The following is a 25051-nucleotide window of genomic DNA, read 5'->3' as shown; positions in this document are numbered from 1 at the left end:
GCAGTGCATTTTATTTACCCAAGTTTTGGTTTCAGCTATTCAAAATCAGCTTTTCTGCCCTCTTCAATATGATCTTCAATCATGTATTATGCTTACTTCTGCCTAAAGGTTTCCATACATTTACTTCTCTGACCTGTTCTGGTTCATTCTCCAATACTAGATCTAATCGCAAATCCCTCTTTGTTCGACTTCTTATACACAGTTAGACACTGCAGAAACTCTGTTCCATTATTTCCTTCACTCATTTCCTCTACTCGATTAATATCAGTGTAGTAGAAATCCAATAATTATCATGGTAGATCTTTTTCTAAACCTTATTTCCCCTTATTTGTTTGCATATTTCTTGCTTCATTTTATATATCAAAACCTACAAAGACTGGGATTAAATGTTCAAAACAATTTGTATTAAAGTAAAAACAATTTACATAAGAACCTATTATACATTTTCTAAAAATTCATCCATTTGGACAAACTGATGCATTGAATACTTGCATCACAAAACATTTTCGAACAATTCTTATAATATCATTTGATACACAACCAGATAAAATGCCAAAGTAATCTACAAAAAGTTCTTTCTGAACAATATATAAAACCCAGCAATTGAGCAAGTTAGCCTGCTAGTTGGTGAGCAAATCTGATTACAGAATTGGATTACCTATTCCACTTATTGATGGTGGCAACAACCAAGAAATTAAGTTCTTAATTTAGATTTAATTGTTTTACCAATAGAAAGATTTTTGCAGGGTTCCTAAACAATGTAAACCCATATTGGCTTCACATTACTTCAAATTTCAGAGGTGAATTATGACTGTTTTGATTTAGATGGGATCTAATAACTTTTTAAATGGAATTCAAGTGCTAGTATTAACTGAAAGAACAATGCCACAAGATTTCACATTTTGAAACAAATCAAAAAACTTTAATTCATGGTATATGGACACTGCTGTTAAGTCAGCGCTCATTGTCGGTCCCTAATTGCCCTGCCAAAGGTGGTGGTGAACAATCTTCTTGGACTGCTGCAGCCCTTGAGGTATAGTTATACCAGAGTGCTGTCAGGAAGGGCGTTCTAGGATTTTGACCCAATGACAGTGAAACAGCAGTGACAGAATTCCAATTCAGGATGGGGTTCGAGTTGGAGGAGAATTTGCAGGTGGTGGTATATCCAAACATCTGTGGGTGGCAGAGATTGTAGGTTTGCAAAGTGCTGTTGGAGAAGCATCTTGTAGATGATACACACTGCTGCCATTGAGCATTGGTAGTGAAGGTACTGAATGCTGAAGGCCGTGGACAAGGTGCCACCCGAGTGGGCTGCATTGTCATGTAATGTGAAATGAATTACTCTTGAAGAATTCCTTGTCTCTGACCTGCTTTTTCAGGCACAGTACTTATGACTTCAGGTCAATGGTAAGTCTTCAGGATGTCGATACAGGGGAAATCAGTTTTGGAATTGCAATTGAATACCAAGGTGTGATAGATTCTCTCTTGTTGGAGTTGGTCATTGCACTTGTATAGCATTGATGCTACCTTCCATTTATTAACTCAAGGTTGAATACAGTCCATGTCTCGCTGTTTATGAATACACACTGCTTCTTTATCTGATATGTTGTAAATGGTGTTGAAACTTATGCAGTCGTTAGGAAATATCACCACTTTTGACTTTAAGATGGAGGAAACATCCTTTCTATTACTGTATATATTTGCTCCCTTTCAAAGACTAAGATGTATAGTACACTAGTCTAGGTTTAGCATCATTTTGAATCTGAATAAGTACTGTCATGCCAAGACTGAAGGAGTGCATTGTCTCTCTCGTTCCAATACTCCACATAATAAAGTTTTCCCAGTTACTGAGATGGTCAGATATATATCTTATTTATACCAGATTGTTAATAAAATGATTTATCGATCAGTTTTTTTTTCTAATAAACACAAGCCTTGGTTTTAATCAAAAACAAACTTATTCAATAATTGGTTAACATACAGTCAGTAATATAAAAGTATGTGTAAAATGTGTATAATATATATATGGATCCATTTATATAGGGGCCGAATGGTGGCTCAGTGGTTAGCACTGCTGCCTCACAGCACCAGGGACCCTCATTCAATTCCAGTCTTAGGCAACGGTCTCTGTGTGGAGTTTGCACATTCTCCCCATGTTTGCTTGGGTTTCCTCCCACAGTCGAAGGTGTGCCGGTTGGGCGGATTGACCATGCCAAAAGTTGTCCTATAGTATGCAGGGATGCACAGGTTAGGTAGGTTAATCCCCCATTACAGGCTACAGGGATGAGTGGTTGGGTGGGATGCTCATCAAAGGGCCGGTGCAGACTCAGTGGGCTGAATGACCTCTTTCTGCACCATAGGGATTCTATGATTCTATATATCCGAACAGAAATATACAAAGACAGTTTGTCAAAACAGGAGTTCTCTGCAGAGTGGCTTTCTGAATAAAAAACCTTGGCCAATAGATTATTCTTGAAGACAAAAGCTCGCCGTACAGAATAGTATAAAGCCTCCTGGGTCTGACGTTCTGGCACATGTTGTTGAGTCACTGATCATACATGATTATCTTTGGAGTCTTGGCAGACAATTGCCTCAGGAAATACAACATTGAGAAGTTCCTGCAATTACGGGACCTTGATCAGATGGGCAAATGGACCGAGGACTGGCAGATGGAGTTTAATTTAGATAAACGTGAGATGCTACATTTTGGTAGGGCAGGACTTATACACTTGATTGTAAGGTCCTGGGGAGTGTTGTTGAATAGAGATCTTGGGGTGCAGGTTCATAGCTGCTTGAAAGTGGAGACGCAGGATGTTGAAGAAGGCTTTTATTGGTCAGTGCATTGAGTATATAGGAGTTGGGAGGTCATGTTGCAGCTGAACAGGACATTGGTGAGACCACTTTTAGAATATTGTACTCAGTTCTGCTGTCTCTGCAATAGGAAAGCTGTTGTGAAACTTGAATGGGTTCAGAAAAGATTTACAAGGATGTTGCCAGGATTGGAGAGTTTCAGTTATAGGGAGAGGCTGAATAGGCTGGGATTTTTTTTCCTTGGAGCATTGGAGGCTGAGGGGCGACCTCAGAGGTTTATAGGATCATGAGGGGCATGGATAGGGTGAATACCCAAGGTCTTTTCCCCACGGTATGGGAGTCCAAAACTAGAGGGCAAAGGTTTAAGATTAGAGGGGAAAAATTTTAAAGGGACTTAAGGGGCAGCTTTTTCATGCAGAGGGTGGTGCGCGTATGCAGTGAGCTGCCAGAGGAAGTGGTGTAGTAAATTACAATATTTAAAAGGCATCTAGATGGGTTTATGAATAGGAAGGGTTTAGAGGTAAATGGGCCAAGTGATGGCAAATGGGACTAGTTCAGTTTAGAGTATCTTGTTGTTACGGACAAGTTGGATTGCAGGGTCCGTTTCTGTGCTGTATAACTGACTGAGAATAAACATTTTCTTTGCACAGGTTCCACTCAGTCATTTCAGATTTTTAAAAAAATGTTCACCTTTCACTCAAATATGCATCAATCCCTAGTTGAATAAAAGTATATGGTCTGCCCTTATGCCACTGTATTTCAACCTTGACATGAACAATAGCAGTCAAAAAATGACTAAACCATTGACTTTACTTAAACACTGTAGAGAAACAAAATCTTTTTCGGTCTTCCCTGGCTGAAACCAGAACTTGCTCTGTAGAGAATTACAGGTGTGAGTCCTCTTGCTTTATCAACGGACTGCCTTGGTTTGAGGTTTTCCAACACTTAAATCCATTATGAAACTGCTCAGACACAAACTAATTATAGCTAAATTTTGTGCAAAATTTTAAAAAAAGGTAGTAATCATGGACCTTCATTTAAGCAGCCTTAAATCGGTATTTCTGACCAACTTTTAACTCATTTCTTGTCTCATAGCCTATGCTTACTGAGCTACAAACTAAATCAAATGGAAAACTGACCTGGATTAAATTTGAAATATAATCCTACTGTGCCCTCTGGTGAATAAAACCAAGAAGTACCTTATTTTGCACTGTATTTTTTTTTCACCTAGTCTACTCTTGTGTTGGGAGTGTATTGTAATTCTTTGATTATCTCTGCACATTTCCATGGACATGTCAGCACACTGAGCCCAATTTTCTTAATTCACTGTGCGTTTCCTTCACTGGGAATGCCACTGCACTCTCAGGGCTCTGCTCTTCATAACATAGTGTACAGATCTCTTTCAGGCACAAATACTTAACTGCCGAATGGACAACATCCAATGCTCATGGGCTTTAATTTCTTCTAACAGAACCACCTACATAGAGGTCATCCTGCAATGCAAATATAAACTTTAGCTTTTCTCCACAACCAGTTATTGTTTGATTTTTTTCTTTCCTGCCCCCTCTGCCTTTGCCTTCAAAACTATGAGGTGCACAGGGGGAACTCCTTTGTCACTGAAAAACAACAGTCTGCTCCCCTAACCCAACACTTTGAATACCTCACCACCACTCTGCAGCAAGTTAAAACATCCAAGGCCCATTTCAACTCCCCACATTTCCTGGCCCTGAACTCTTACTGTTCTGAGGCAAAATGAAAATAAGAAACTCTGGAAAAACGCAGCATGTCAAGCATCTGCGGCGAGAGAAAACAAGAGTTAAAATTTCAGACTGATTGATTAATGAAAGGTCATCAACCTGAAACCCCAACTCTTTCTCTCTCAACAAATGTTACTTAATCTGAGTATTTCTAGCCTTTTCTATTTCTATTTATGATTTCCAGCATGTACAGGACTTTATTTTTGTAATAGATCTATTGCTTCTCCCTTAAAGCCTCAACTGCCCACTTCAAATGTGTTTTATCCATGGGACTTGTACCAATCCTCCAGACTGCTGTCTTAATCTGAATTTCACTCAGCTGACCAGTCCTACAGAATTTTTCTTTTAAACAACAAATTTCTCTGTTCAACTTTCAATAAACAAAATCTCCTACTCCTCCACTGTCAGACCGTGGTCTCTTTCATCCTCTCTCTGACCCTGTCACTTATGCAGCCTCTCCTTAAAACGCTGCCAGTACCTTTCCCATCTCCATTCAATTATCTTCCGATCCTCTAATCGACTCAGCTGTAAAATACTATAATTAGTCTTGACCATGTGCACAAAAACACTGGAGATCATCAGCGTCTGTACAAATATTGTGCTTGAATATGTTTATTCACACATGCACATCCGATTGTGTAGTGCCTCTGCCGTTTCCATTAAATTGCTTTACTTTTCATTTATAGATTGACAGAAAAAAAAAGAAAAACATTTCTGAAATCATCTTAAGCGGTTTTCGGAATTCAGATTGTACAGTACTTTGCTCCTTTAGCATAACGTAGTAATTGAGAAAAAAATGACAACAAGTGTATAACAATGGAAACATCAATTTGGGTGGATCAATTTTAATGAAAAAGGTCCAAATGCTATGCACACAGTGGTTTCTGTGTTAACCTACATTACAACATTTACACGAGTATTTCAGGCATTGGAGTTGTGATGAGTCATGGAAGGCACTATATAACTATAAATAAAAATTCTCACTTTCTTGTTACAATATAGGAAGAAAGAAAAATATTAACAAGACAGGTGTAAAGCTTATCTTGTACAATTTAGCACAGACAATGCCTTAGGAGATTAATAATGCTGGATGGTAACGGGCAACTGAAAAATCTTAAAATAGTTTCTTACCTGAAAAGCTCACGGATTTCCTTCACTTTTGTCTGGAAAGGAATATTACGAATCAGGATTTTGGAAACCGTTTGCTTTTTTGCTTTCTGGAATTTTCTTGCTGGATTCACAGTGCTGCATACAAAAGCAATTTTGTTATGTTTCTAATACTTTTAAAAGTTGGATATCACGATGCAGAAAACTAGCGTAAATCCAAGAAAAGTAAAACCAATTTTAAAGACATTTTGGTTGAGATGTTACAGTGCTACAGTGTGAGAACAAAGCTTCACATTCAGAGATGTCAGTGCTAACTCATAAGTACCTCCCTTAGTTATCTAATCAAATGATAAAATCAGCATAAAACTCAGACTTATGGGTTTTTTAAAATGTGAAAGATGTAACATGGCCTCACCTATGTTTCAATTATTTTTCTGGCAGTTAACTCCTAATGTGAATGTTGTTCTCAAATTGAATGTTGTGGAGGAAAAATCATGTACATATTTTACAATTTCATGTTTTCTGGAATTTCCTCAACACCTGAATATAAAGAGTTGGAAATGCAGCTGATGTTTAATTTGGTGATTGCTTTGGAAGTGCAAGTCCTCAGAGTGCTCATTTATGCTAAAGTATTTTGGTGCTTGCTGACCCTGCATAGAGGTATTATATCAATTGGGAAAGCTATTGTCAGTTACACAAGTGCAAACAGTGATTTTAAAACAATTGTGTTTGTAAAATGATTTCTGTATTATCGAATACAACATTTTACATACTCAAACAGCAATTTCAGTTAATACCTTTCTCCAATAGTTAATATTGGCTCATTATGGCATACAGTAGGCACAGTGAAATCACTGGTTTCATAACACTGCATACATTGCAACGGAACTCTGGTACAAAGTTATCCAATTGAACGTTAAGTGCATGGTGTAAAATCACCTCAAACAGGTGTCACTTCTGTGTTATGTGAGCTGCAGTACAGGACAAACTGTTGTGAAGCTAGGTTTTGTTGGCATTAAAATTTAAGTAGAACTTTGTTAAACTGAGTTTTATACTTAATTACCTATACCGTAATTGCGCTATTTAGAAAAAAAGTCTCCAAAAGTGAAAACAATGCTTTTAAGCAACATTACACATTAAAAATGGTCTAGATTTTCTTGAAAACCCACATTGTAATGTCATGTACCATTATTCTTGTCACACATCTTGCCAGAAATTATGACTCATACCATGACCACTTCATAAACATCCAAGACTCTTGTGCTGCTCCACTGAAGTTCATTCTCATACACAAACTTTCTTCAAATCAATGGCTCTTGCTAACTTCTTGAATTAATGCTTTCTTTATTGCTCCTGCCACTTGGACTTGAAAACAATGGTGCTTGTGAGCTCCTGACTGTGTTTTGTTAGATCCCACTTCATTTTAGGTAACATCATAGACCCATGAAATAAATGTCTATACAATTTTAATTTAGTATTTAAAACATGCATCTATGCGCTTGTCAGGCATTTCAATTATGTTCTTATTGTAAAGTACAGACTTCCAATATGTAAATTTCCACAATGCATAAGAAATACATGACGACTTCTGAAACGAGTCCCAACAAAACTAAGAGATTGAATCTTAACCCGCTGCATGTACCCTTTCCATTCTTAATTTTGTACAACTTCAGAAATAAACTCTTCCACCACAATCCATATTGTAACACGTTGAATGATACACTAAAAAAAGTGAAACTCTTTTTTGAACTTAGCATGTCTTAAACTCAAGTATAATCAATTTACGCTACATAACGATAGGTGTTCAGAAGCAAAAACACTAAATTTCTTACTTAAAACCCAAAGTATTTTGACGACAGGTAAGTCATCATGTGCTTGATATTTGGCTTAGGGCTCAAAAATACGTAGATACATTCAATCCTTTAATAAAACTAATTTAAATAAAGCCAAAATACTTGCATTGTAGCTCTGTTTGATATCTTCAACTCTAGTTGATGACCATCCACCGTACAATGCTAAGTTTCCAGAAAAGAAAAATCCAGGTAAATGTCATAAGCATATAGGCAAAGTAATTTATATTTAAACAGTTGAGAACTGTAATGAGAACCTTAAACAAAACCTTTAAATATTGTACAGCGTATTACACAGATAAAATAAGGGGACAGTGACAGTTTTATAACTTTAATATATTTGCCAGAAACACCATTAAGTTTTACAGAACCATGAACTAATTTACTGCATACTTGCAGTCAAGCTCTGATGAGTATACTAGTTCATCACAGTCTTCTCAGTACACAGTATGTTACCAGATAGCTAAAACTAGTCTTCTTGCATGTATAATATGTTTCAGTGCCAGACTGCATGAGCTGAAAAGTTAAACAAAGGTTATGCGGGAAGCTGAGAACACTGAGTCACTGGCAGTCTAACAAAATAAAAAGGCTTTAAGTTTGAAAATAATTTTCTACCTGAAAAGCGAAGTGTTTGGCTGTGTGAATGCAAACTACAGGATTCAACATTAAAGCAGACAATGAGAAAGCTATTGGTTATTTCCCACCCCTATTGTAAATAACGCTGATCCCAATTAAGATGGCAGGCAGTTGGAAAATGTATGCAATTCTAGCAATCATGTCCAATATGCCGGATCTACATCATAGTATTTTTCTGTTCCTGCCTGAAAATTTGTAAATTCTGATGAAAAATATTTTTCTCTTCTACACAATCAAGGCATTTATCTTGTTTGAAATATTCTTTCCGAGAATAACATGGATTTTCAAACATTCTTGGAATCTATTTCTTAAATTTTACTTTGACATAAAAACTGTGAAGAATCATAATTTGGTACTGTAGGATATCAGAAGTCGAGGAATGAAAATTAAACTTTGTCACTTTGACAATAAAAGACCATAAGACATAAAAGCAGGAGTAGGCCGTTTGACTCATTGAGTCTACTCTGTCAATTAATGAAATCATGACCAATCTGATAAACTTCCACTCCACTTTGCTGACTTTTCCTCATAGCCTTTGCTTCCCTCACTGATTAAAAACCTGTCTATCTTGAGAATGCTTAATGATGTAACCTCAACACTCAACTAAGGTAAAGAATTCCTCAGATTCACTGGCCTCTAAGAGAAGAAATGAGTGACCCCTCACTCTGAGATACCACCGTCTGGTCCTAGATTCTCCCACAAGGAGAAACAACCTCTCCATATTTCCCATCAAGCCCCTAAGAATCTTTTATGTTTCAATATGGTCACATTTCATTCTTCTAAACTTCATCGACTTCAGGAACAACCTATTCTACCTCTCAAACTAAAATTTTCCTCTGCTGTAGCAGGAAGAGTTCATACAGAAATTAACAGTCAAACAGAAATGTGTCACAATGCTTAAGACACTGGCAAGGGGCTGGGAGAACCGGAATGTCCATATTGAAATTGAATTGTTTAACACCGAAGCCAGAATGGCTGCAGCAAACCCAATAGGAAGAAAGATAATTACCCAATCACACGACTGGACATTATGATACAAATGCCAGGAGCCATCTTAATCTAGCAAAGGGCTCTAGTGATAGGCAGGTCAGGAGGAAAAGCCTCTACATCACAAAGGTGAGAGAGACCCCATTAATATTGTGGATTCAAAGAATAATTTAATCTTGGGGATGAGATGATTGCCCTGGCTGGGCAGGGTGAGGTGCTGTCTGAAACAAAAGGATGCTACTGTTGTAGAATATACACCACCACTGGGTGCTACATTAGCAGTGACTACATTTTAAAAGAACTTCACTAGGGTAAGAAGGCTTTAGACACCCCGACATCCTGAAAGGCACAATATAGATGTTAATATTTCATCATCAAAATTTCAATGCAATATCAATCATATTTGAAAAAATTTGAATGCAACTATACAAAATAACACAAGGTCTAGAAAAGTTAAAAGTTCCCTACATAACTGTAGGTTCTTTAGAATGTTGTACTTCTGTCACAAATTAAGTTTGCCTTTTTCCCTCATAAAAGTACAGTTCTTAATCCACTTGTGGAGAAGTCTTAAAATTCTGCCAATTATAATTTGCAAATATGTTTCACATTCCAGGAATGTGTGTGGTATTTCAGTTACTAATTGATTATTTGTTATTGTACAATAAACTGCAATCCAACATAATTATTTTCACCAACCTGGACCTTCACCAGTTTACCATCACATCTGAATTACTAGATATCAACATATCATTGACACAGATATGTTAGTTGAATTTATAATGTGCAGTTCAGGAACTCTCATCTGTATTTTTGTTTACAAATGGCAAAAAAGCCAACATATTCTTACAATTTTACGTTGAAATTACAGGTATACTACTTTAAAAAGGAATTTTAAAATCCAAACCATTTGTTATTTTGACAAAAGTAAGTTCAATATACATTTTACAACTGGATTCATATTAAATAGAAAAGATATCTGAAATACTGTTCCACAAAAATAATACAAAAGTATGGTTACCTGCAGCAGTTTTAGTGCTTTGTTGGCAGACTCAGATTTTGCATATTCCGCAAAACCATATCCCATTGATAAAAGAGAACCTTTAAAACAAAATATTAGAAATTCAAATGTCACTAAACGGTTCAATAGGGTTATTCATAGCCAGAGGTTTGGATTCTGTAAGTGTGTAATCAGTGCAAATTTGCCTCGAGGAATGCACCCCTACAGTTTAGTTGTTTCCATACTGCAAAATTACTTTTCCTTCCCCCCTCACTACCTATAACCAGACCTTTCTACTTTATCGGTCCTTCTCACTTGTAATGCATATTTCCTAGACTACAATTTCCTGATGATTTCCTTGTGTGATTGCATAAGGCTTGCTGAATTTTCTGAAACCTCAGCCTCAATAAATGCACTTCTGTGCATGCAGGGCATTCAAGTACATAGGAAAACTGGAGCTAATCGTAAAACCATGAAATAGGAATAGAATTAAGCCACTCAGCCCTTCAAGTCTGCTCCATCATTCACTAGGATCGTAGCTGATCTGAAACTCCTCACATCCACTTTCCAGCCTTATCCCCAAAACTGTTGATTCCCATACTGAATAAGCATCTATCTCAGTCTTAAATAGACACAAAGACTTTGCCCCTACAACTTTCTGTGGTAAGGATTTCCAAAGACACACAACACTTTAAGAAAAGAAATTCCACTTCATCTCAATCTTAAATTAGCACCCTTTTATTGAGACTCTCTCCCAGGTCCTAGACTCACCCATGAGTGGAAACATTCTCACAGCATTTACTCTGTCAAGCCCCTAAAAATCCGAGAACATGTCAACGAGATCAACTCTCACTCTTCTAAAATGAGTAGTCCCAACCTGTTTATAACCTTTGCTCATAAGGCAACCCTCCATATCAGGGATCATTCTAGTGAACATTCTATGAACTGCCTCCAAATGAAATTATATCTTTTCTAAAATAATGGAGCGAAAACTGCTCACAGTACTCCTTATGTGGTCTCAGAGCCTTGTACAGTTGCAGGAAGACTTCCCTACACTTGTACTCCATCCCCTTGGAATAAGGGCCAGCAGTCCATTAGCCTTCCTGATTACCTGCTGCATCTGTGTACTAGCTTTCTGTATTTTGTGAACAAGTATTTCCAAATCACTTTGTATTGGAGCTTTCTGCAGTTTTTCTCCATTTAAATAATGACGCTTCTTCTCAAAATGAAAAACCTCATTTTTGTAGTCACTCCTAAAGCAGAAGAATGATTGCTCATTACTGAAGAAAGTTTTGGAATTTCTCCGGAAAAATATGAACTGTAGTCTCCAACCATTTGCTGTTTTTTCTTAGCAGCTATCAGTTCTGATGAAGACTCACTGGACTCAAAACATTAACTTTCCTTTTTGCCCACAGATGCTGTCAGACTTGCTGAGTGTCACCAGCAATTTCTGTTTTTGTTTCAGATCTGCAGTTTTTTTCTTTTGTATCAGTGTCTAACTAGCTGCCATATTTCTTTTTAATGTGCTACCTTGAAGACGTTCTGCTCCTCTTCCCGATCAGATTTCGTTCTAATTTTTCTTCTTCCCATCTATCATTACTTTTGTTTTCTCTCCTAGTATTTGAAGTCTTTGCCAAAACTCTCTTCGACAGCCACCACCTCATTCCTCAGTAACTGCCTCTGGCTCAGGCTCACCTACATGGATCTTGACAGAAGTTTCATTATTCGTGGTTCAAATCCACCCAAGATCACAGGTACCTCTGATGTACAATGTTCCTCAGACAGCTGTTCTCATCACATCTTGAGATCCACACTCAGTACTATGTGCCACCACATGCACATTCTTGACCTCTCTCTCCAACAGCACTACTTCACACTATCTCAGAGCTGTCCTGTCCTCCAGTTCCACTTCATTATCTCACTCATTTGATGTTTTAATAAGAACCTTCTTCTCTTCCTTTCAGGCATTAAGGAATGCAAGTTACAACAATTCTGAGATACCCACATCCCTCTGGAATCTTTCTCCCCTCCCCTTCCCTCTGACTCAGCCTTTCTCCTGATCCCACCTTTTATGGAATATTTCCTATCCCGTCTGATCTTCAGCTCTCTGATGCTGAACGTTATGTATTCAGCAAAGGTCTTAGTTTTATCCCTCTGCGTCCCCAACTCAATGAAATTCGGGCCAGACATGAATTTTGAACTCTTCTTCCAACACCTCCACCTGCATGTCCATTTCTTTGGACAGGAGCGCTCTCCTCGTCTCACAGACACTTTCACCAACCTCCAACACTATCCTGCAACCGCATTCCTCCCTCTACCCTTTTACCTACACTTGACTTGCTCATTGAGAACTGCTGACGTGACATTCGTCAATTTCTCAATTTCTCTGCTCCCCCCTCACCCATTCAAAACTATCTCCCTCTGAACTAACTGTACTTCATACTCCCAGATCCAATCCTGAGTTTCTCATTAAGCCAACTGACAAAGATGGAATGGTTATTGTCTGGCATACTGACCTCTAAATTGCAGAGGCTGAGCACCAGCTCTGTCACATTTCCTCCTATCTCCCCCGGACATGACACCACCATCGAGTATCAGGCATTGTGTCTATGACTGTCAGCAACCTCATCTCATCTGGGGATCACCCCACCGATAGTCTCCCAGCCCTGTACAGCCTGCTTCTACCTTTCCTCCAAAATCCATAAACAGGACTGCCTAGGCTGACCCATTGTTTCTACCTGCCCCACAGAAGGTATTTCTTCTCACCTTAACTCATTCTTTTTCTTCCTCATTTACATCTGTAATTCTTCACATCGATTTCAAAATATCAAGTTTGTAGGCAACCGCCAATGCTTCCTCTTCACCATGGACATACAATCCTTTCACACGTCCATCCCCCATCGGGATGATCTCAGGGCCCTTCACTTCTTTCCAGAAAGAAAGCCTGACCCATTCCCATCCACCACCACCTTCCTCCGCCTTGCTGAGCTTGTCCTCACTTTGAGCAACTGCTCAACTCCCTACATTTTCTTCTTGCATGGCCATGGATACCCGCATGGTCCCCAGTTAGCCTGTCTCTTTGAGGGTTCATAGAACATTCGTTATTCCAGTCCCATTCTGGCATGCACACACAATTCTCTCTTTAGTACACTGACGACATCATCAGTGTTGCTTCCCCTTCTTGTTTTGAACTGGAAAAGTTTATGAATTTCACTTCCAACGTCCGCCCTCATCTTCAGCTTATCCATCTGACCCCTTCCTGCCCTTCCTCAACACCCGTTTCCACTTCTGGAGATAGGCTGGCCACCGATATCCATTACAAACCCATCGACTCCCACACATACCAGGACTATATTCTCATTCCCTGCTTCCTGTAGGGACTCCATCCCATTCTCCCAGTTTCTCCACATCCATTGCATCTGTCCTGACAATGCCATTTTCCACTGGAGGAGCCTCAGAAATGTCCACCTTTTTCTTTAACGGAGGACTCCGAGGTTGACAAGGACTTTTGCTGTGTCTGGTCCATCTCCCACACTTTTGCCCTCATCCCTCCTATTTCTCCTTCAACAACCCTGGTCCTCACTTAACACCCCACCATCCTTCACATCCAAAGGACGGTAAGCTGCCATTTCTGTCACCTCCAATAGCACGTCACAATCGGACACACATTCCCCTCCCCCACCTTTGTCAGCATTCTGCAAGGAACGTTCCCTCCAGGACATCCTGGTCCACTCCTCCTCCATTCCCAGCACCTCCCCAAACAACCACAGGGAGGGGGTGAAGGATGCAGTGAGACACAGATTGGGTGACCGCTCTGCAAAACACCTATGTTCTGTCTATAAAAATATCCCTCAGCTTCTAGTTGCCTGCCTCTTCAACACATCACTGTGTTTCCGGGCCCATATTTCTGTCACAAACCTGCTGCAGAGTTTCAGCAAGCCTCAGCACAAATTCAAAGAACAGCATCTCATTTCCACTTGGAGACCCTGCAGCCTCTGGAACTTGACATCCTTCTACGTTCTTTACCTACCCCTATACCTAATCCAGTTATGACACGGGCCATTTTTACCATAGCCGACACATTTTCATCCACTCTTAGGCCTATTATCACATTTCATGGTTTGTTGCAGCACAGACTATCCATCCTCAGCTCTCATTGTCACTTATTTAATTTCTCTTCTGTCCTGGTCTACCATCCATAATCACCTCATTTAGTTACTCCTTTCAAATATCTTTCTCTTTGGGCTTCATCTTCACCTCTCTGCTCATCTCTCCCTGCTCTCCTCCAACCTTGTCAACACCATAAATAACATTTTTCCTAGCTGCTATCAGTTCTGAAAAACAGTCACTGGGCTTAAAACATTAGGAAGAAAGCAGAGCTACAGATGCTGCCAGGCCTGCTGAGTTTCGCCAGCAACTTCCGTTTTGATTAATACGCAGTTCTTTGTTTTATTTGCATTTTCATTTTCATTTGCGTGAATTCACCTGGAATAATCTTGCACACATTCAATTAGTAAAAGGACTTTCCATTGCTGTGTGCATTACCAAAATATTCATATTTTCATAACTATCCCTAAATTTATCATTGGCAAACTCCACCACCAAACCCCAACCCCACCCATTGACAGAAATTTAGCCGGTGCACCCAGCTGGTGCTTACTTTGTTTGCTATTGCGTTTTTAAAATTAATTTTATATTATTGACGACTGAAGAAATCTACAGTCAATGCCTACAAACTGCAAAACAAAGATGTATTTCTTTATCTCATAACTTCAAGCCTGTCGGTGCAACTTTATTAAAATCCCTTTCTAATAGGACACTGTCTATGAGTTTTAAAAAACATAAACACATTTATTACTGCTTCCTTCTGTAGCTTCTACATACTCATTGTCCTTTACTCCAGCATCCTAAAGTTGGATTATTAAACCTGCAGTTTGATGACTGTGCAAACTGCTAGTGTTGTTTTAAGATGTAGCCTACATTCCTTCAAGCAACTCTCTCTTAATATCAATCACACCTTAACATTTTGATTACAGAGGCTAGACCTTGTTAAAGGAATACAATTATCTCTGGACAGCGTAAACTATGAATCTATTAACTTTTCAAAAACAATTGCCTTGCCATGTTCCATGTCCAATTTAATTTGAGCCTCTTCTCATAGAAAACCTGTAGATAATCTGGGTGGTTTCACGTTGCCACTAGCATTGAGTCATTCATTTTGTGTGTTACTGCCGAGTGCTCCATTTGAACACTGAAGGCAGCTGGAAATTAATGTTTTACAAAGTCTTCTTTAAGGCTTCTGATATCCATTTCAAAGGTGTGTATCTTTCTTTTAACATCTAACTCCGGGTAACACTAGGAGTCTTTCCGCGTTTCACACTTTAGCACAGTTGAACAATTTAAATGTAAGCTCGGATTTAGGAATTTCCAAATGGAACATTTTCAATCTTGAATAAAGTCTATTAAATTCCACTCCACATTCTATGGAATAAATGTTCAGCTTTGTAAATGTATCAAAGTTCAACCATTGCAAATGCACTTAATACATTGTCTTTCTCATAAATTTTGTCCATAAATGTTAACAGATTACCCAAATTTTCCCTCCATTCTTGAGCCTCCAATTGAAAAAAGCTCTACACCTAATCTTCTAGTAACGAGCAGCTGTTTTTTCCTCCCCCTTGAGGAAAGATGCAATGTACTGAGCAGATATTAAGGGTAACAGGTGGGACTGGTATGTGAGAAGTGGGAAAATAAAGGCAAATCATCCAAGCCAATCAAAGAGGCAAAAAGACAAGACATCTTTCATTGTGTAAAGGATTTACTAACTATTCAGTCTTACAGTTCATCCTACACACTAGTTCCACCTTCCCCTTTATATCTAGTCAGTTAACTGATCAATTAAGGTCAATCGCTTAATTAACTACTCTCTATACCAACAAAGACATAGTTAAATCTGTGCATGTGCATTTAGTCAGCAAACTCTGAAGTTTCAACAAGTTAATATACTGAAAAAGGAAATACACAAGAAATCTTCACCTGTTTTGTCTTTCTTCTTCGATATACTGCAACTTTTCAATGGTCCACACTTTTCAAATGTCTAAAAAGGAAACAGTAAACAATGATGAATTATAATTAAAATTTTATAAAATTCAGAGCACTTTAGAGGAACAGTTTTACAACTACAGATACATATATAAATGAGCTTACCATAGATGGGAAACGCTGAAAGAAAATTCTAACCGGAATAGGCAGAGTAAATGCAGGAAGGATGTCTTTGGTGACGAAAGGGACCAGAAGCAGGGATCACAGTTAAAAGGCTACAGAGTTGGCCATTCAGGCCTGAGATGAAGAGAAATCTCTTCATCCAGAGTGGTAAACCTGTAGAATTATCTCCCACAGAAAGTGACTGAGGCCAAGAACACTGAATTATTTTCATGAAGGAATTAGATACATCTCTTAGGCTAAAAGGATCAAAGGGTATGGGGCGAAATCAGGAAGAGGGTACTCAATTGGATGATCAGCCTGAATGACAGAGCGGGCTTAAATTGCTCTATGTCCTCTGCCTTTCCCTTTTTTTCCTCTGTTACTAGCCTGGTTTATGAAGTTAGGAGATTGATCTACAAGGATGGATTTGTGTAGGCTAGGTTTATATTCTCTGAGGCTCAAAAATTAGTATGATTTAGTGAAAGATATAAAATATTTAATGCTCTTGACAGAGTAGTTGCTGAGAAAATCACTGGCCAAGGGAATCTAAAACTCCAGGATACAATCTCTCAATAAAGGATTTACCATTTAAGACTGTAACCAGGAGGACTGTCTTCAATTAACGTTATATGAACCTGGAATTCACTACCCTGGAGAATTGCAGATAGGTATTGATTATAGTCAAGGCAGACATCAAAAGATTTCTGGGTGCAGAGGGAATTAAATTTAATCTATTTCGCTGGCCTTTCAGTAACAACCAGTCCACCCTTAAATAAGCAATAATGGTCATCCTTAGTCAGCTGTGACTTTATCTAGCATTTTGGATCAAATCTAAAATCAAATCCCACTGATGAGGGCAGAATGCAAAATGAGGGTGGGGTAAAATAAATAACTTTAAAGTTTCCACCAAACACACATCATTATTTAAAATATTTTTGTTCTGAACAACTTAAAAAGAAACTCGGGAATGCTTTAAGAACATACATTTTTAAATCTGTTCAAAGAGAAATTGTAAAGGAGTTTGTCCCTTTGCAAATTTAATTATTTCTGATCTTATACTATACAGAGTAGTATCAATTAGTTTCACAAAGATGTGAGCAGACCAAGCATACTGCTGCTAAAGAGTGGTAAACCTAATTCCCTACTCTCTTTCCGATCAACTCAATATTTAAGTGCTCCAACCAAGTTTCTGACTCTGTCATAGCACATTATCTGTGACTGTGACAAAGATAATCTCTCCTTCACCTTTCCCAATACTGTCTGCAGCTTTTGCCAAATTTGGTCATACCATCCTCCTTGTACACTTCTCCGCCTTTGTCTATCTTGGAAGGACCACATTCACATCTCTAGGAATTGCTACAACACAGGAGGAGGCCATTTGACCTCATCACATCAGCACACACCAGCTCTCTGAAAGCACATTATAACTTTGTGTCATTCTCCTGCCTTTTCGCTGTAATTCTTCACATTGTTTCTATTCAAATGCTCATTTAAAACCCTCAAATGTCTCAATTGACCTTACCACCACCATACTTCCAGGCAGTACATTCCAGATCCTAACTCTTGTGTGAAAAAGTATTTCTCACATTATATTTGCATATTTTGCAAATACTTTTAAGTCTCTTATGTTCTGTAGAAACCCCTCCTAACTTTGAAAACTTCCCTCCAGTCTTCTGGGTCTTCTCTCCAACAAAGACAAGAATTCAAATTTCTATCTTCATAAAGTAGGTTTCTCAATCCTGGTTCCTTTCTTGCAAACTGCTTCTGCACTCCTCCTGATTGCATTCACATCCTTCATGAAGTTTGGCACCCAGAACTGTACACAGTACACAATTCCTAACTAATGCCACATTCAAGTTCAGCTTAATCTTGCTGCCCTGTACTCCATGCCCCTTTTAATAAAAACTTACGTATCACGTTTTATTAAATGCTCCCCTATCATCTTGAATAATTTAGGTCTCTCTGCTCCAACACTTTTTAGAATACTATTCTTTATTTCGTTCTGTCTCTCCATGTTTTCTACCAAAATATATCATCTCACACTTACCTGCATTGCTAGCTATCTGTCCAATTCACCAACTTGTCAATTTTTTTTTGAAGTTCTACAATGTTTACCTCAAAGCTGACAATGCTTCCAAGCTTTTTCTCATCAGCAAACTATGAAATTGTCCCTTATACACCAACACGTAGTTCATTAACATATACCAGGAAAACAGCAATCCCAATACTGATGCCGAAGGAACTCCACTACAAACCTTTCTCCAACCTGAAAAATATTTATTAAATATTACTGTTTCCTGTCACTGAGTCAATTTAATATTATGATGTTATGTTCCACGAGCTCTAAATTTGCTCAAATCTTTTGGAAGTCATTATTGCAAACATCTTTTGGAATTCCATGTTTACCACATCAAGCTTTACCCTGATCAAGCACCTTTGTTACACCTTCAGAAAAATCCAAGTTAGTTAAACACTATTTTCCGCTCAAGAAATCTATGCTGGTTTCCCTTAATTAACTTACATCTGTCCACATGATTATTAAATCTATTCCAAGTTATTATTTCTTTAAATTTCCCGAGTATTGAAGTCAAACCAACTAGCCTGTAATAGCTGGGTTTAACCTTGCAACTTCTAGGGAACAAGCTATGCATGTGTGAAAGATTATGGCTTGTGCCTCTACAATTTCCACTATCATTTCCTTCAGTACCCTGGGACACACCTCATTCAAGCCACTAAGCTTTGTCAACTTTAAGTAATGACTGTCCATCCATTATCAATTCTGAACCGTTCTAGTGAATTTTCTCCTGTATCTATGACTTGGGTATCATTTGCCTCGTTGGTAATAACAGATGCAAAGTAAATGTTATGACCTCAGGTGATAGTATTATTGAACAAGCCCCATCCCAAACTGATATCTGTATCTATAGGTCTTGTAGTTATTTTCAGTTAATGTGGCGAAGATACACTGAAACATAGTTGCACAAGCTGCAGTGCTTCTTTAAACCAGAAGTTTATGACATACAGATCAAAAATGCAAAAGACATTTGATATGCAGAACGGTTTAAAAAGATTCTTTTAAAAAAAAACGCCAGCAAAAAAAACCTCAATCTATTCCCCAATTTCACCATTTAAAACAATTTAAATCCGGAGGGATGATCCCTGTATATCAAATCTTCAAGTTAGACGTAACTGATACTGCCCATTTTTTTTTCCTGTGAACTGTGAATTCCTATTCCACAAATATTCTTAAAACGCATTTTGCTTCTGATCACAGTCAAGTCTTCTCTAAGCTATCCAAAAACTTTTAATACCAGTGTTTCTCAAACTAAAACCAATCCTGATTAGCTTACTTTTGGTTCAGGATAATGGCCCTCAAATGTTTATACTTCCTGTCATAAACCAGTGCAGTACAACCAATCTTCCATTAGCACTCTATGGGGTGTTTGCTCTCTGCCAAGTACTGGATTAGGTCACTTCACAAAAAAATAGTTTTATATAGTTACTTTTGTTTAACTCTTCAAAAACAAAACCAACCCCAGATGCCACTACTCTAAAATTGAAAATCTGAATTGATATTTATCTATAAATAAGATACCTTTCATCACTATTTATTTAGTACCTCAACTGTGCACTTTGCTTCCACACAAAAATCGCCTCTCTCATCTTTAAATGAGCCCTACTGCTTCTTTCGAGCAACTTTTTATCCACCTTAATGAAACTTTGGGATTCCTTTTTGTGTTAGTTGCCAGTCTTTTTCATTATCTCACTTTGCTTCTCTTATTTGTTTTATCCGTCTTCTGAAACTTCTTCTGCATTCAATTCAGTTCCTAATTTTATTTTTCTACTAGAGACTGGTCATAAACACACTTTTTGTTCTTTATCTGTAGGATTGGTAGAGAAACTAATATCTCATGATTGCCTTAGCTAAGTTGTAATCACACAATTATAGTCATGGATCAATCTAATGTTACGTTATTCTGAAGTATAGTCAATGTAGATCTTGCTACTATAACATGATGTGATTCTACTTTGCTTCATTTGGCAAATAAGTGCACCACGGGAATTGGAGGAGAAGTGAAGACAATAATCTAATGTTCTAGAGTTACAACTGTAAGGATGAGGGGGTTCTATTTAGCTTCTGTGCAGGTTGATTAAGACAGAGGTAGTATATTTCCAAGTCATTAGCTCTTATCAAGAAATCATAATCACTGCTGTATATTATACTGATGTGGTCTAAGTTGCTTAGAAGTGTAACAATTGACTAAATGTAATCTCAGTAGTAGTTAACTGTGTAACAATGTGTATAATTTTGCAGTTGTATAATCCTTTAGACTTTAATATGCACTGTATAATAATTTGTAGATTAGTACTTTCTGATTTTGTGCATCAATTTTGCCTTTAAAGTATAAATGGTAACATGAAGTGCTTCCAAACCGTCAAACACAGCAGAAACAAATCAACGCTTCAGATAACAGAGGTCTCAAAGGAAAATGCAAATATCAGTGATAAGTGTCTGATTTGATAGGAATTTCACCTACACGGCAAACATTGAACTATGAGCTCAGGGATATCAATCATTGGGTCCTGATTGCAAATACCTCTCTTTCTCTTTAAAGAAGAGATAAGGTACATTCCAAATTACTTTATTTTTGTAAAATGTCCTAAAGTGACAATAATAAAAATTAATAAAGTGGACGGACACACAGATTATTGAGAATTGAAGGAACCAGTCAGTGGACAATGGGAGGTGGCATCAATGCCAATTACCCTACGAAGTAATTAAAGATGGATGATGCATCTCAAAACAATTATCAATAAGCTTTGCCTAGCCTACAATGTAACAATATAATTTATCATGCGATGGTGTGTGGCTTGGAAAGAGTTAAAAAGCAACTGCTTTCCATGACCAAGGCATACAAGAAATTTGAAGTTAGCCCTGATGTCCAATCTGGGTGGAAGGTCCTTAAGGCATTGAATCATAGAACCATAGATCACAGATGCTTCAGAACTGTTCTGAAATTCTGAAGTAGTCATGCTGGACTCAAAACATTAATTCTGTTTTGCTCTCCACAGATGCTGCCAAGTGTGCTGAGTTTCTCTAGCATTCGGTGTTCACCCATCTGGACTCTCTCCAGTTTCCGAAAAACACTTCTTTTAGGAGGTCGGGGTGAAACGTGATTGTTCTAGAACAGTGATTGAAAGAACTTCTCAATATTTCATTTCCTGAACAAGCTATGATTGCTAAGATGTTAGAGAGAATTGCAAGTCTACTGACTTGTCTACAAATCTACCAGACCACAGGACTGTAAGACGTGAAATTTTTCCCTTCAAGGACCAAAACCCATTAGACAAAGTGCTTTCCCAGAAAGCCAATGTTGGCACAGAAATCAGTACTTTTCCTAGAAACAAAGACAGAAATGGCTGGAAAAGCTCAGGTCTGGCAAGATCTGTGGAGAGAAATCAGAGTTAACGTTTCTGGTCGAGTGATTCTTCCTCAGAACTTGGAGGCTTCCTTGTCAAGGGTTTTTTTTGCTATCCTTTACCTGGTGTCTGTAAGCATACGCATTAGTGTTTTGGCCTATTTACAGGTATAAACATTTACACTTCCATTATACCAATGTGCACATCAACCAGCTTTGTAAATTCATTGAATAAGTTCTATTTCAGTATTTACAATTTTTTTTCCTATATTAAAAGAAACTGGCTGAAAGCTCCTTTCATGTAAAACGTAAGAAAGATAATGTATTTGATTGGTCTTCTCAGTAATTGAGCAAAATATTTAAAGATTATCCAGCTTCAGTAATAACTGTCCAATTTTGTGTATTGGTTGCAGAACAAGGTTAATGGCATCAAATAAATGTCCTATTATATAATATACTTATTGTTAAGCATTATGCTTTGCTGTCAGCTTGGCTTCCTCCAAATACACTGTGCATGTATAACCCTAATATTTGTACATAAATTAATTACACATATATAAATTTTTAAAATCCTTAAAATGCGCATGTGCCTGTGGAGCTTATACGTTCATCCCTCATTGTACAACAAATACTTAAATTTATCCTTTAACCCTAGGCACTGTTTGGCCAAACCATAAATAGAAACCCATTGTGTTTGAGAATTTTAAGAGTCAAAATATTTTTAATACATGGGTTTGTATAGGGAACTGAGAAATCACTGTAAATGCCATGTTAAGTAATTAATAAAAGTAAAACGAATTAACAGAGAGGGCGATGATGTGCAAAAAGAATTTAAAAATGATTGCTTAATTAAATAAAGCTCATCAAGTTGATATAGAATGGGATGGCTAATCTGGTCAAACGTAAAGCTTTTCAAGTGTCATGACAGTGAGAATGAAAGATAGTACCTGGAAAATTATAACCATTTTAACATTTTCTGATTTTATTGTGCTTATTTTCAACCTATCAGCAAAACTTTTGGAAACACAAAGGTTATTATCACTTTTTTTTATTTGTAATAATTTAAATGCTGTGTATCTTGCTTTAGGTAAAGTGTTTAGAAATGTTACTTCCAAAGAGAATTGTGCAAGTCTTTAGCAGATGAAGACTGAGCAGCATTTATTTAATGCCTTTCATGACATCAAGATATCCCAAAGGGCTGTACAGGGAGTTTAGTACTTTAATTGTAATCACTGTTGCAAGGTTATAATTTGTGCATAGTAAGGTCATACAAATAGGAACTTGTTAATGATTAAACAATCTGTCTTAGCAATGTTGGTTGCGGAATAAAGGGAGAGTGACTGCACTTGACATCGAGGCTGCATTTGACAGAGTATGGAATCAAGGAGCCATAGCAAAATTGAAGTCAATAGGAATCCAGGGGGTGTGAGTGAACTTGTTGGACTCACGCAAGTAGATAATTGTGGATGTAGGAGGTCAGACATCTCAGTTCCAAGACATCTCTACAGGAATTCATCAGGGTAGTGTCCTAGGCCAACTATCTTCAGCTGCTTTATCATTGACCTACTCGTCATAATAGAGTGAAGAGTGACTATGTTCAGCATCATTTGCAACTCTTCAGATCCTGAAAGATGTCCAAATGCAACAAGATTTGGATAATATCCAGGTTTGGGATGGCAAGTAACATTTGTGGCGCACAAGATCTAACCGATAACCATCTCCAAAAAAGAGAGTCTAAACATCAAGCTGTGACATTCAGTTGCATTACCACCATGGAATCCCCCACTATCAACATCCAGGGGGGTTACCATTGATCAGAAAACTGAACTGGACAGCCATATAGATACTGTGGTTACAAGACCAGGTCAGAGACTCGGGATCTTGCACAGATTAATTCACCTGCTAACTTCCCAAACCCTACCATTATCGACAAGGTGCAAGCTGACAGTGTGATATAATACTTCCCGTTTGCCTGGTGGAGTGCAGTTCCAAAAACATTTAAGAAGCCGAACACCATTTAAGTGCTTGATAGCACCTATCCACAAACATTCAATCCCTCCACAACCAACTCAGTATCAGCAGTGTGTTCCACCTGAAAGATATATTACAGAAATTCACCAAGGCTCTTTCAGCAGCACTTTCCAAACTCTCAACCATTTAAAAAGGACAAGAGCAGCTAATACATGGAACCACCATTGCCTACAAGTTCCCTCCAAGTCATCAACACCCTGATTTGGAAACATATTGAAGTTCTTCACTGCAGTTGGGTGGAAATCTTGGAACGCCCTCTCTAACAGCATTGTGAGAGAACCTACACTAAATGCCCGCAGCGGTCAAGAAGGAAGAACGTTACTGTATTTTGAAGAGTAACAATAAATGCTAGCCCAGCCAGCAAAACACACATCCCATGAATGAATTTTAAAAAATGAAGTGATAGAAGGTATGGCTGCCAAATTTGCTGATGACGCAAAGACTGGTAGGAAAGTAAGTTTTAAAGAGGACATACGGAGGTTACAAAATAGAAAGATAGGTTAAATGAGGGGGCTAAAATACGGCAGATGGAGTACAATGTACGATAGAAAATTGTACATTTTGGCAGGAAAATTAAATGCATACTATCTGAATGGTGAGATATTAGAACGCTCTGAGATGCTGAAGGATGTAGGTGTCCTAGTGTATGAATCACAAAAGACTCGTAAGCAAGTTCAGCCTGTAATTTGAAAAGTTAACGGAAAGTTATCACTTATGAGGAGGATAAATAGATACAAACATAAGGAGGTAACGGTTCAGTTATACAGAACACTCTGGGACTATATATGGAGTACTGAGCATAGTATTGGTCACCTTATTTAAAGAAGGATGTAAATGTGTTGCGAACAGTTTGGAGAAGGTTTACACGGCTAATAGCTGGAATGGACAGGTTGTCTTTTAAGTAAAGGTTGGAAAGGCTAGACTCGTATCCAGTGGAGTTTCACAGAATGAATGGTAACTTGATTGAAACATATAAGTGCTGAGGGGTGGTGACAGGGTTAACATGCACAGCACGTTCCCTCTTACAGGAGAATTAGGGATCACATTTAGTTGTTCGGAGGCCAAATCAGCTTGGTCTCTAGATATATTTATTGCTTAGAAGAGTGTCCTTGGCCTAACTGTCGTCAGCCGCTTCATCAATGACTATCCTTCAGTTTCAAGGTCAAAAGTAGAAAGCTCACTGATTATTGCGCAATGTTTAGTGTCATTCACAACTCCTCAGATACTGGTGCAGTCTATGCCAAATGTAGC

General features: G+C 38.0%; 1 protein-coding gene across 3 annotated transcripts in view; it reads right to left on the bottom strand.

Annotated features, from left to right (window-relative positions):
- The window catches only part of rbm19 (RNA binding motif protein 19), a 120753-nt gene that overhangs the window by 33944 nt on the left and 61758 nt on the right, over positions 1-25051 (bottom strand). For all 3 annotated transcript variants that reach the window (XM_048611396.1, XM_048611397.1, XM_048611395.1), the window contains exons 18-21: positions 16182-16242; positions 10167-10246; positions 7635-7690; positions 5700-5813 (exon numbers count right to left, since the gene is read on the bottom strand). In XM_048611396.1, coding sequence (XP_048467353.1) covers positions 5700-5813; positions 7635-7690; positions 10167-10246; positions 16182-16242 — 311 coding nt within the window. The remainder of the gene's footprint in view (positions 1-5699; positions 5814-7634; positions 7691-10166; positions 10247-16181; positions 16243-25051) is intronic.

Source organism: Rhincodon typus, chromosome 24, assembly GCF_021869965.1.
Source record: "Rhincodon typus isolate 14 chromosome 24, sRhiTyp1.1, whole genome shotgun sequence".
Lineage (NCBI taxonomy): Eukaryota > Metazoa > Chordata > Chondrichthyes > Orectolobiformes > Rhincodontidae > Rhincodon > Rhincodon typus.
The sequence above is the reverse complement of the archived record's forward strand: the minus strand, read 5'-3'. Positions and strand labels throughout refer to the sequence as shown.